Source organism: Leopardus geoffroyi, chromosome A1 (assembly GCF_018350155.1).
Source record: "Leopardus geoffroyi isolate Oge1 chromosome A1, O.geoffroyi_Oge1_pat1.0, whole genome shotgun sequence".
NCBI lineage: Eukaryota > Metazoa > Chordata > Mammalia > Carnivora > Felidae > Leopardus > Leopardus geoffroyi.
In genome coordinates, this window is record NC_059326.1 from 14,671,189 (window position 1) to 14,685,023 (window position 13,835).

The window sequence follows — 13,835 nt, forward strand, 5'->3', positions numbered from 1 at the left end:
AATGGCTCTAGGCAGGTCTTTGAACTTCTAGGGACTTAGTTTCCTTACCAGTGAAATGGGACAGTAACAGAACTTACCCCACATGGCTGTTGAGAGGATTAAATGAGAGAATGAGTGAAAAGCGCAGGGCAAGCACACGGGTGGGTCTCCATTACAGCAGATGTCCCCAGCCTTTTTTGTGCGGTGGGAGTTGGGTGGCTCATCTGCTGCTAGACTTGAATGCTCATTCGGGTCATGGGGCGGAGGGTTGGGGGGGGGGGGAGGGAGCGGAGCTTGTTTCAATGAAGATCTGTACCCTGTCACCAGTCACCAGATTCTGATTTGCTAGGGCTACAGGGAGGCTCAGAAATTTGCATTTTTAACAGGCATCTGGGAGTAGTTCAGATGCAGGGAGTCTTTGGACCACCCTCGGAGAAACACTGCTTTATAAAGAGAATCCGCAATTCCCAGATTTCTGAAGAGATGAACAAACTAACAGTAATATATAATACATGACTCTTGGGCCCAGATAATGAAAGTAAAAGAACTAGTATCTTCGGCGGCGGGGGGGGGGAGTAGAAAATGAATAGATTTCATTAAAACTCCAGCCTGGAGAGCCAGTAAAGTTTATGTTACTCCCATATTCACCAGTGACAGCTCCTTGATGCCCAATCTCTGTCTCCTCAATTCTTTCCAAAACTGTCCCCTTAACAACTGGACTAGGAAAGGAACCTCACTTGCTTGCATAAAGAATTCTCGGCGTTTCCCCCAAAGATGCTGAGTTCATGTAAAAGGAAAACAAATGGTCATAAAGGAAGGTGAGGACGTCTGTGATTTTAAAAATCAGTCCCCGTTATGATTATTTTTATGCTGAAGGGCTGGTGACTTTAAAACTCATGATTTATTGTCTTAGCTTTTAGATCATATTATCGAAATATAAATTTGGGAGACCAAGGGCTTCCTTTTTTCTTTCCCCAAGTAAAAACTTTTAACATCAAAATGCCGTGGATAAATAATAGGCATGTAAATGCTCACGATTATCTTGGCTTAGCCCAGGGTATTAACCACAGCCCTAGAGTTTCCAAGTTCTATTCCCCCAACCCTGTCTCAGGTTTTTATTTGCTATTGATTAGTCAGATACTCCTAATGGTACATTAATCCTTATAGATAAACTTAAAAGGCTAGTTTCTAGCTAGTTACTGAAGTCCAGCTGGAAACTAGCCCTTAAGGTAGTTTCTTCCTTCTAAAAAAGGAAGAAATTAGGAAAGGAAAAAAGAAAGATTGATATTCACTCATGAGTGCTTGGAACTCAAGACCCCTGAGGTTAGAATCCCTCTTACCAGGAGGTTCTCTGGCTTGATGTCCCGGTGGACAATGTTCAGGCTGTGCAGGTATTTGATGGCGCTGGCCAGGTTGTACAGCATCCCGCTGGCGTCTCGCTCAGTGTATTTGTTAGTGGAAGTAATGGCATCAAAGAGGTCTCCTCCCTGAGAAGAGAACGGCAGGTGGAGAAGCACATTAACAGATGGTCCGATCGGGCCGCCTGGAGAGGAAACTGACACGCTCTCAGGGACATGAATGATACTTGCAGAGTCTTTGGGCTCCCAGGGCTTTCCCTGCCACTTTCCTCTCAAAGGCTCATGGACTCCATGGTGATTTCTCTCCCCACTGGGAAAGCCAGTGGCATCTCTTCCAGGGCTCAAAGAAGCAGGGCAAGGACTCCCTGCCATCCAACACGCAGTCGTGACCACAGCCCCAGCCCCGGTGGAGAGGGGAAGCCAGGTCTCCAGGGCAGCAGTCTTGTGACACACACCTGGGTGCCCCGGTGGCACGTGCTACGTGCCTTGTACCAACGGCCAACAGAAGTTCAAAGTCATAATCCTAAACCTCCTCAAATGAGAAACAGGTAATAGTGCAGACCACACCCTTAACAAAATGTTCTGCGGGCTTGTGAAATTCACACACACACACACACACACACACACACACACACACACACACACTCAATTCCCTTCAATCTCTAGATTTAGCTCTCTTGGAGTGGGTGTACTGTTTTCTTTTTCAATAACGTGCTTCTTTGTAAGGAGCAGAGGAAAGGACCAGAAACTGTCATTTTAAAGATGAGAGAGAAAGAGAGGAGGAGGGAGGGGGATGGAAAAATTTCAAGGAAAGTTTTCTAGGGCCATTATTCATCGGAACTTTTGTTTCCCTTGTTCCTTGCTAACTTATTGTTATTTGGAGACACAGGATGATTGTAGGCTCCAATTTTAGTTCTATTTATTTGAAGCCCTTTCAGAAATTTGGGTCTGATTTACTAACAACGTTTGCATCATTCTTGCACACGGTGCACCAAACGGCCGAGCACAGGAGCCAACTGTGTTCATCTGTTGCCTCAGGTGCTAAGGGATTGCATTGTTGTTTTTAAATAGCAAAAATAAAACACAGCCCGTGCAGGCTGACAATTTTCGAATGTCACCCTCTGGCGTGGCCTCTGCTCCCCTGTACAGCCTTAACTCAGGGGGCTTCTCCCACGGTCCGTTCAGTTCCCAAACTAAACACATACATTTGTGTCAACATGAACACTTTCTCTCAGCCTTCTGTTTCTCTCAAAGGCGAGGCTGCCAGATGTGGGTTTACAGGTTGTCTCCATGCCTCTCCAGGAGGTGGGATTTTCACTGCGGTCTGCAGGAACAGCACCCCGATGCAGCCGGATGTGTGCGTGGCTGAGTACGGCAACCCCACAATGACTCCACGGGTGTCCTAGTTATCCAGACAGGCTCCGGGCATCCTGTATCCCCCCTTCTTCTGCATCCTCAACAAAGCAGTCAGCCAGTCCTTCCCATAAGGCGTGCCGCATGCACAGCCTCCCGGGCCATCCACTGCATCTTCCGGGTGAAGGTTTTTGTTGCACTATCCCTGGGGGCTGTCATGTGGCCTCACAACGTGCCCTCTTGCCAGGACGTTCATACAAAACATCCGGCGAAATGACTGTTGCCTTCCCACGTGGAATGGTGGCATTTTCTTCTCCCTTCAGGAAGTCAGCATTCCTTTCCCCCATGGCTCTCCATGCTCAGTTGCCCTGCTTCATGCCAACCTGTTTCATCTCATCTCCTGCCGCTAGCTGGACCTTTACGCTCCAGCCAGGATATTCTTCCCAGATCATTAAAACATGCCCTGATCACCCTGCATTCCAGACCTGTCCTTAGAGCCCCCTTCCTAGAGTGCCCCCCCCTTTTTCTTTTTTTAAAGGAAGAGAGAGAATGCATGCCCGAGGGGCAGAGAAAGGCAGAGAGAAAGAATTTTAGGCAGCCTCCACGCCCAACTCAAAGCCCGACTTGGGCTCCATCCCACAACCCTGGGATCATGACCTGAGCTGAAATCAAGAGTCGGACGTTTAAGAGACTGAGCCACCTAGGCTCCCCCCTGGAATGTTGCTTCTAGTCCCTTTGTCTTTCTAACTCCTGCTGATCAATTAGGTCCTGGCTGCAGGGTCACCTCCCCCCATAAGGCCTGCCTTCCTCTGAACACATACACAGTTCCCATGTGCACACATCTGTAGGCAGAAGTCTAAAGGCCTATCCTTATTAATTATGGAATTTCACTCATAATAACTGTTACTTTACTGTTTTCCAGAATATAAGCCTTGTCTATCCTATAGCTGCAGGCACTCTGGCATACCACCGGACATTTAGGGTTTGAGAGGCATAGCCCTAGCTAGATTTCTCAGGGGGGAAATGTTGTGGAAGCCTTTCAAGTCAAGCCTGGGGTTGGCCTTCACTTCCTGGGATACTTCCAGACCTGGTCTCACAGCAATTCGGGGTCAGCCTAAATTTAAGGGTATGATCTGGTGGTACAATTGAGAAGTCCTGATGCTGGACTATGCAGACACTCTCTGGCCTTGTTAGGCTAGCTTGGTCCCCCAGAGGAAATTCGCAGAAGGCTGTTAAGTGAAGTGAGGACCTCCCAGTGGTACTTAGCTATTGTCGCCTGACTAAGCAAATGAGTGACAATCACACTAGGCTTTCCCACAAAATGTGTTCCGAACTCTTAAGCCTTTGCCTCTTTCATTTCTCAGCTTCAAGTTTAAGTTGGCCTTAACTCTGCAAAAATCAGCCAGTAAATGGGGGATAATCAATGTTTAACAGCACACACAAGGGCAAGAGGAATGGTTTAAATTTATTGCTCTAAAAATTAACGTCATGGGGCGCCTGGGTGGCTCAGTCGGTTGAGCGTCCGACTTTGGCTCAGGTCACGATCTCGTGGTTTGTGAGTTCGAGCCCCACGTCGGGCTCTGTGCTGACAGCTCAGAGCCTGGAGCCTGCTTCAGATTCTGCGTCTCCCTCTCTCTCTGCCCCTCCCCCGCTTATGCACTGTCTCTCTCTGTTTCTCAAAAATGAATAAATGTAAAAAAAAAATTTTCTTTTTAATTAAAGTCACTGTAAAAATATTACCCTTGGTGCTAGATAAAGTATATTTTATAATATTGGTAATTACCAAACTTTATTTGGCAATAAAGCATCAATATGAAAATCTTCTGAATAACTGAAATCAGCCTTTCTTTGTTGAAAGAACAGTTTACCATTTTTTATCTCCCTCAGCTTCAAATGTGACAATAACCTATATCACTATAAACAAATAAGTCCCACCTCTCTGAAGGAACAAATCCTAACATGAGGAAGGAAAAAGGAGGCTTCACCTGTAGAGATAAATAGCCACTAAGAAAAAAAAGCCAACGGCTCTAAGGTAAGGCAACTCTGAATAGTAGAAGTTTAAAGGCTCTTTGAATGAATATTTTTTCTATATAGTAACAGATTAGTTTATCACATGCTGTCTTTGTCTTAAATCTTTACCCAAGGAAACACCACCTTCCACAGTATTGATTCCTGCCACCAGCTGGGGTGTGGGATTCCAAACAGGGTTCCTGGAGCCCAAGGCTCTCACTGATGGATGTGCACAGTTGATGCAGAGGGTGGTGTGACCGGTTTACGACATTTTACAAGTGAAGTAGAAATCGGTCACACCTTCAGTTAGAGCAACAAAATAGAAAAGTGAAAACTATCACTCCATGCAAACTAAACATTAAATTTATAAAAACGTTGGGGGCGCCTGGGTGGCGCAGTCGGTTAAGCGTCCGACTTCAGCCAGGTCACGATCTCGCGGTCCGTGAGTTCGAGCCCCGCGTCAGGCTCTGGGCTGATGGCTCAGAGCCTGGAGCCTGTTTCCGATTCTGTGTCTCCCTCTCTCTCTGCCCCTCCCCCGTTCATGCTCTGTCTTTCTCTGTCCCAAAAATAAATAAACGTTGAAAAAAAAATTAAAAAAAAAAAAAACGTTTAGTTACTGAAAATGTTAAATATGGAAGTAGAGGCAAGAGATGAGTCACCTTTCACGTAGATTCAGCCGTTATTAACATATGGCCATTTCCATATTCTGTGATTAATAAAACACAAATGTAATCTTATGTGACAGGACAAGGTTGTAACATTTACTGAAAGGCGCAGAATATTCACATGATTGTTAGACTGCGCTGTTTCTCTGTTAGGTTGGTGACTAAAAGTTTAAAGCCTTTCTTAAATATAAGAATGGTTGGGACATTTGCATGCCGTTCATGAAAATGTGAACGATTTCCACTAAAATGATAACAACAATGATCGTAATGGTATCTAACACTTTCTGTGTGTTAGTAAGTGCATGATAGAAGCCATCCCTCTTGTTTTCACCATAACACTCCTGGTAGGTGCTATTATTCTTCTCATTTTACATACGAGGAAACTGAGGTGCAGAGAGGTATACCCAAGGTCAGAAAGCTGTTGTAGGTCAAGGCTGAGACTTGAACTCTTGCAGTAAAATTCTAGTATTAATACTCTTCACCATTATGCCAATGCATAGAAATGAGAGACTAAACACTGATGGAAGGGAATAAAGGAGAGAGCGCTATCTATTATATAGAAAAGCATGGTGCCTCGTGTAAGTTTATTCTTTTTCTAAGATACACACCTTTACTAGTTCCATGACAAGATACAGTTCTGTTGGCACATCCATCTCTTCGATCAGAAGAACAATATTGGGATGCTTCACTCTTCTTAAAATAGACACCTCATTCTGGATCATGTGCTCCTGTTCGAGGGAAAAGTTACCTTAATCAATATACACGTCAAAACATATGAGGAGCTAACTCACATGAGTGAAGCTATACTATTTGAGGATCAAAGGAGATATATTTTGGTAAAATATAATGAATATATCTTAGATCCTGATATTCGGATAGCCTACAATCACCACAAGCTGTTAAAGGTCCTCAGATGATGCTCGTAATTTTAGAACCTATCAGGATAACTCTAACTGCATATAGAAGGATGGAATGAAACTTAAATCACAACGGTAAATGAAGCAAGTAAACAAACAATGATAAGCGACAGAAATAACATACAGCCATTCCAATTAACTTTTATCCCAAGAATATCTATAAAGTTATATTCCAATAAATACATAACATTCTATTCCACCCAAATGAAACCCCTAGGGTGAACTTATCGTTGGGAACTGATCTTTGTGTTTCTACCCTCCACAACAATGTATTTTCACAATAATAAACCTTATACATACTTTGCCTCGACATTTGCTTTTCTTGATAATTTTCAGAGCATATTCCCTAGCAGTTGACCTGCAAAGAGAAAATATTTGTAAAAAATAAATTTAATCTCAAATCTATTGAGTCATTTTGGTAAGGATTAATTTCTTACCCCATAGATCTTGCATCAAATAGATGTAAATACTTTATAAAAAGAAAACACCTCTTTTTTTTCCTTTTTTCAAAGAAATATGTATATCTTAAGGGGCTGACCAAGTGTGCAGACGACCAGCATGATAGCATAGAAACATCTTGAGCTGTTAATGTTGCCATATTGTAATAATGTTCCCACCATTATTGCTATTGCCAAGCGTAACTCTTCCTGCTGGGTTGCCCAGCCCTGCCCTGCCCTCTGAAGTGGTGTGGTCAGGACATAAAGCAGACGTGAGTTTCTGCCCTTCTACCCAATCTCTCTTGAGGTTCTGTCTCCACGAAGTGTGGCCGTGACCGTTTTCTGAATGGCTCTCACAGTCTTACTGAAACCTCTCAGTACACAGCTCACACTCTTTAGACTCTGGTTCAGTGTGCAAGTCTACGAGTTCTGTTGGAGAAAGCATGGATGATGTGTTCAAGGTGTACAGAAAGGGATATGCCCATTATCTGAGCTTCTTGTGACTTCTTGGGCCTTCCGTGGCGGTGTCATATCACAGAAATAAGACAGAGGCGACAATTAGTTCATCTCCCAAAGCCACAAGGCAGCATCAAAATCAGGACTCTTGAGGTCTTGAGGACTCTGCTTCACACACAGCCCAGCCAACACTGCCCTCCCCACCATGATGGGTGTGGGAGGGAGGGTTTAGTCACCCAGCTACCTTTAAATAGCTTCCTAAGTGGTGTTAGCATTTCTAAGATGCTGTAGTGCCAAAAAACGACCGACCGCTCTATTGTCCAAGGACACGACGTATACTTAATAAGCATAAGAAACCACTATTTTACAAGCATTGCCATTTCATTTCTGGTGGGAAACTGAGACAGCTTAGCTCCTTCCCTAGAGATAACAGCCAACTTTAGGGATCCAAATGAAATACAGTGGGAGTGGGGCTGATTAAGAACAAAAGTTTAAAATAGGGCTTTAGAACCTTCAGGATAGAGAATCAAACGAGGATTTCCTACTTATGTGCTTAGAGCTAGAGTGACCTGCCGATAAATGAAAGAGGCCAGATATTAGCAGGGTGTCTCAGGGGCATGACATGGATGGTGTCGTCTGCTAAAACTGCTTCTCCCAGGATACTTCCAGGTCCCTGCCTGGATAAATAGGAAAGTGAAATTACACATATTCAAGGGGACTCCTCACATTATGAAGGGATCACCGGGTCCCTTTAAGTAGCCTCTTCTTTAGAGGCTTCCGAAGGGTTTGTTCGCAAATGTGAAAACCCTCAATCAAGAGGAAAACTAAAAGCTGAAGTGCTTCTAGATTCTGCTTTTCACGAATCACTAAAAAAAACTATAATAAAACAAATCTGAGCTTCGAATCCATGAGCAATTTCCTATCTGGTTTAAAACGTTTCATTCGATGACAGAGAAATCTGGACTATCAGGCTGACTGCTGTGATAAAAGCCAGTGGCTGGAATGGAGGTCACATTTCATTCTGTGCCTCCATAAAGGGGTGGATGACAGGACAGTGTTGGTGAGAAGAGAGGGGGACTTTTTAGTTTTTTCATTCCCTGTGTTTGCCATTTGATCCTCTGTTTCCCTGCAATGAGTAAGATTACAGGATGCAAAGCAAAGGGCTGGTGTAGGACCAGGAAGGCTGAATCCTCTCTACAGCGGGACAAGGAACAGAATCTCCAAGGAGCAAGTGGGTGTATTGGCTCCCAGGACACCAAGCAAATCAAGTTATGTACTGAGCCTAGGGCTGAAAGGAAAATGCGAGCAAGCCTGGGTTGCTGTGTCCCCAGGGCTTAGAAGGAAAAGGGACTTTATGAGTTCAGTACCCAGAACCGTACATAATATGACTCAACACTCAGTTAGATTTACCCACCGAAATTAATACCGCAAGTTTTCTTTCTTGATTCCTTGAGGACAGAACTATAAAGTCATAGTAAAATCCTTAATTATTGGAAGTATATGTTTATAGGAAAGCAGCTGAGTCTGGAAAATTAGCCTGAAAACAGGTGTTAGTACTAAATGTATACCATAAGAATAAAAATTTAACTGCTTGCTTTAAGTTGGTAAATGAAAACACTTGGCAAGAAATAAAACCTTAAATCAAGTATTTGTCTTCCTGCATACCCTAACACAGAGGACTCCTGTGCCCCTGTAATTACGCAGCAAGCGGTTTCAGGCATGGTTTTTTGGGGGGTGCCTGGGTGGCTCAGTCGGTTGGGCGTCCGACTTCGGCTCAGGTCATGATCTCACGGTTGATGCGTTCGAGCCCTGCATCAGGCTCTGTGCTGACAGCTCGGTGCTTGGAGCCTGCTTCAGATTCTGTGTCTCCCTCTCTCTCAAAAATAAATAACCATTAAAAAAAAAAAAAAAAACACACACACACACGCATGGTTCTTTGGTAGTTACAGAGGTGAGTAAAACTTGGTCCCTGTCCCCAAGGACAGGAGTCTACAGTTTGTTATAGCGAGGACACTAGACACAGGGATTGCTGGTGAAACTATCAGCCATTTGCCTGTTTCTGAAATTACACTCTTGACCTTGCACAGAATCATGGAGCCCTTGAATGTCACAGCAAAGGCAGCAGCAGCAGCAGCTGGACAGATTTTGTTTGCTTCCTCGTATACAGGAACTGAATTTGTAAGGTCTCTTCCTGTTAGGTTTGACCCAAGGTGAGAAGTTGAACTACTAAGAGAGAAATTTCCAAATTTTACAAACTTGAACTAAGTCTAATTTTTAATATTCGTGCTAAAAAACAATGGTTTGGAGAAAGCTGTCCTGTTTAGACTTTGTGACTGTCAACCCAAGGCCAGCCTGCTCCCCCCCACTCTCCCCAAGGCAGCAGAATGCTTAGTGATTGGGTGTCTTGGACTAATGTGCTTTTTGTTGTGGCTCTTATGGGGGATTTGCTAGGTTTTCAGGGTACTAAAAAAGATTACGTGGAAAAGGAAAAACAGCTTCCCAGGCATTCCCACCATAGCATTTGATGAATTTCATGGCTGTCCTTTGATCATGGGTCATGTTCTCAAGCACAGGGACCGGGGTCTCATCTCTCTCTATAGACCCAGATGTGTCCACTGTAGGCCTGAGTTAGCAGGGGCTCCAAGCATGTTGGGTGAGGTGCAGAGATTCCAGAGCGTGGTGGCATTTAGGACCCCCCAACAAAGAGGGGTTCGTAAACAGCACCCTTTGTTTACCTCATAATCATAATAAAGCCCATCTCAGCCTCCTCCTAATGGGGTAATTGTAGAGAGCCCAGTCTCACATCTCTGGAGTAGAGTTTTATTTTGAATTTGAGCGCGAGCCCCAATGGCTATTGGGTGCCAAGCATCCTTGGGAAGAAAAGAAGGAAGCACACTGCCAGCTAGCTGAAAAACAGCTAAGCTTCTCCATTCTGACTCACCCTCCAAATTGCACTTCAGAAGGAAATACCTTCAAACTACAGTTACAAGGTTTTGGAGGTTCTCGAGAATTCTGAAGCCTTTCTAGGTAGATGCAACCCATTATTTGTGACACTGAAGCCTCAGCACGTTCAGATGGGTTCGAGCCCACCTACACTCACTGCTGAAGCCAATGGTTTCATTGTATACTTCCTCAGGTTTATAGGGGAAGTAGGGAGAGAGGGAATCATGGGCAGCTCGAATCTTAATACAATTCTGATGCCTATATTGCTGAAAATGCAAGCAGTGCAGGTAGACAGGAGGGCCAAAACCTATCTGAGACACTGTCACTGGTCACAACTGCACCACATGTACCCTTGGCTTGTATGGTGATTAGTGCATGAAGAGCCAGGAGAGCCAAAGATGAAGGGCACCTCATTGAGAGCCCACTACTCATGCTCTGACTTCTCTATAGTGCTTTTCAACTTTCTGAGTTTTCTTTGGGGCCTCGAGTGCTCTATGAAACAGCTTCAGAATAGAACACGTCTCAGTTCACCAACTTCCTTTAGCACGTCCTAGGGGCTCCCGAGGCCACTGGAGAAACTGTTGCTGGGGAGGAGAAAGAAATCTAGGCGGGCCTGGCAGTTAGTACCAAAGGATATGCTGGCTCGCGACCATGGAACAAAAAGCCTACAGAACACTGTTATTGTATCCATTGTTATAGGAAAACCTTCCCTGTGACAGCATATTATTAACAGAGGAGGGACATATTTGCTCTTGCTAGTACTCATGCACCCTTCAAAATATGGCAGGATGTCCCCGCAAGCAATGTGTGCCATTCACAACGTTCTTAGCTTGCTTTTATTTTCTTGGACCTCTGGAAAATATTAAAAGAATGTTTCGTGATGCCTCCAGGGAGAGAGGGCACATGCCATATGTCCTCATTCAGCAGGAGCAGAATATTAACACTTTTTGGAGCGATCTGGTGTTTAGACTCTGAAGGTTCGTACGAAGAGACCCAAGATGTGAACTCATGCAAAATGAACACAAGCCAAACTAGAGAGAAAGAAATTAATTCTGGATGGAACCCTGATACACTCCTACTGTGGGAAGACCAGTAATGTTGGACTAAGACGCCATCGTGCTCCCTGTGCTAGCTAGAAGACACAGCACATGGCTGCCACACCAGACTCAACAGATGATGAACTCTGGCAGATACCCCACATACGAAGGGCAATCTGCTAAAAATGGGAATTTCTGCTACGGTGGAAAAAACGTTAAAAAATAGTTGAATTGACTATCAGTAAAGGTGTAAATGAAATATAAATGTATATAAACACACCCACACTTCCATCCATTGCCTTAAGAATGGCTTCCTTGATTTAATTTTGGACTTCTTTCTACAGGAACAGATAGGGCATGTGTGACTTTAGATCAGATAAGCTGCATTCTCATGACGGACTCTTGGAGGCAGCAGAGCGGTCAAAGTGTGGGTTCTGGAGCTGGGCTCGGACCCATGCCTTACTAAGTACTTCCTCGTTGAGCGATTTTGGGCATTTCACTTCTCTAGGTGTTCTTTGTATGCCATAAACGGAGACAATACCGATATTATGGGATTATCATGGCAATTACATGAAATATGATAAGGGCTTTGTACATAGTGTGTGCTCAGCAAACAGTGGTTGTTCCTGTTTGTGAAGGTGTGAAGCCTAGGAAAGCAATGGAGAATTTTCTCTATTTGGTGGTGATGCAATAAATGGTCACACTGCGTGGTGGCAGTGGGGTGATGAGGGGAAGACAGGGGAGAAGTTGGCCTAGCAGTAACTACTAAGGGGTTTTCCATACTGACGATTCCTCACACCCCTCTCTTACAAACAGTGGCTGCTACAGCAGTTTGCTAGCACTGGGAATACCCTAGCCCACCTGGTATGCTGGGGTGGAGCAAAGTTTGAGATTTAGTGCACAAGGGTATCTTGACGAGGGCTCTGTCACCTTAGTCAGGGAAGCGTCTCCCTAACAGTCGCAAAGGAAGCAAAGGTTCCTTTGCAAAAGCTGGGGAGCAAATCGGTGGACGCTGGCCAAACTCAGGACCCCTGTGGTGTCCGAGGCCCTGTGCAGACTTCCAGCTCTAAAGTAGCATGAAACTGTGCTTCTAAATCAGAGCCCCTGGAGAAGAACAAGCTGGGGATCTTGCCAGGCTAAAGCTCCTAGTCCGAGGCATCCTCCCTGAGTGGTAGGGCGGAGGGAAGGAGCGTTATCTCACACAGCGCTGACCCGCAGAGGCCCAGCCTCACTCAGGGCAGAGAAAAGTGGCAAAGGAAGCGCACACACCCCAGGCCGGTCCCCAGGAAGCCAGTGGGGTACACCCACCCCCCTCAAGGAACGAGGCAGGTTCCCCCTGACTTTTCAAAACTCTGCTCACCAGCTCTAAGATGCTTCTGGCTCACCAGGCCCCTGTAAAGCAAGAATCTGCTCAAGAAAGGAATTCCAATTCGAACATCCGGCTTAGAGTTTGAGGCCACTTTAATCTGGGTCGTGACTTTATTAGTTGTCACTTCATCTAGGAGCCACCAGCCACTGTCCTTGATTAGGTACCAAAGTCTCAGGCATAAACCTTTTACTCCAAACCCCTCGCCTTTGGCCCACAAGAGTACCGATGTCTTTCATTTTAAGATATTTTAATGCACTAAACGCTATTTTTGTTGGCATCAGTACAGATGCGTTTTAAAGCAAGGTTATTATATTTAATTTGATGATATATCATGTTAGAATTCACTGTATACAAAAACGTTCTGACCTCTACAAAATGGCTCCAGAAAGTGCAGAAAAAACTGCTCAATATGTTGTTTTTTTTTTACCAAAATAAAAGGACTCACCTGAAAGATCTGGCAAAGTTTTGCTGAGTACATTAAAAAGGAAAAATCAAAGTCCTTAATTTATAGATTGTCCCAGAAATCACTACATTTTTCAAATCTGTTGTTAGATGGACTTTTCTTTCTTTAAAATTTTTTTTGTTACATCTGGAGTTGAGACATTAACCTGTTCCATATGTGCCACAGACTGCAAATAAAGACACAATCTTGGAAAACATAATGCCAAATGTCTCCTTTAAAGTTCGATGCAAATGAGATCCTTCTCACCTTTCTACACATTCCTTGACAACAGCAAAATTTCCATCCCCTATTGTTCTTCCGACTTTATATCGTTCTGTTATTGTGGCTGGAATCTGGAAGCCTTCCTCCAACACTTCTGAAAGAATCATTAGTACATTTTTATCGGTAGAAAAGGGAACACAGATGTTGCACCAGAGAGACATTTAGAAGTATCATCGGATAGACTGGAACTGATTCAGAATCAATATGTCACTTTCCGTACAGTGAGGCAAGCCCCGCTGCTGACACTCCATACTCAGCAGGGTTTTACTAAGACGAATGATAAACTAAAAGGAAACGTAGAACGTATGGGGTCCATTCCCACCGATGGAAGAGGGACAGTGGGGATTCTGAGGAGGAAGTTTGGCTCTGTGGGTTTCATGCCAATGTGATCAATAGTGTTTACAGAACACCCCCTGTCTACAGAGAAATGACATTCCTAGGGATGGCTCAGTAGGAAAATGGAGTTTATAGGGGGCGCCGGGCTGCTTGACAGGGTACAAGCATGAAGCATGCCTGCTGTTTGGACACTTAGCTTTACTACATCCTGAAGTGGAGATCTCCGTAAAATTCCTTATGAACTAAGCCCG

General features: G+C 44.4%; 1 protein-coding gene across 4 annotated transcripts in view; it reads right to left on the reverse strand.

Moving 5' to 3' along the window:
* The window catches only part of DCLK1 (doublecortin like kinase 1), a 349,882-nt gene that overhangs the window by 50,534 nt on the left and 285,513 nt on the right, over window positions 1-13,835 (reverse strand). For all 4 annotated transcript variants that reach the window (XM_045473943.1, XM_045473936.1, XM_045473962.1 and 1 more), the window contains exons 8-11: window positions 13,234-13,342; window positions 6,583-6,640; window positions 5,974-6,093; window positions 1,320-1,466 (exon numbers count right to left, since the gene is read on the reverse strand). In XM_045473943.1, coding sequence (XP_045329899.1) covers window positions 1,320-1,466; window positions 5,974-6,093; window positions 6,583-6,640; window positions 13,234-13,342 — 434 coding nt within the window. The remainder of the gene's footprint in view (window positions 1-1,319; window positions 1,467-5,973; window positions 6,094-6,582; window positions 6,641-13,233; window positions 13,343-13,835) is intronic.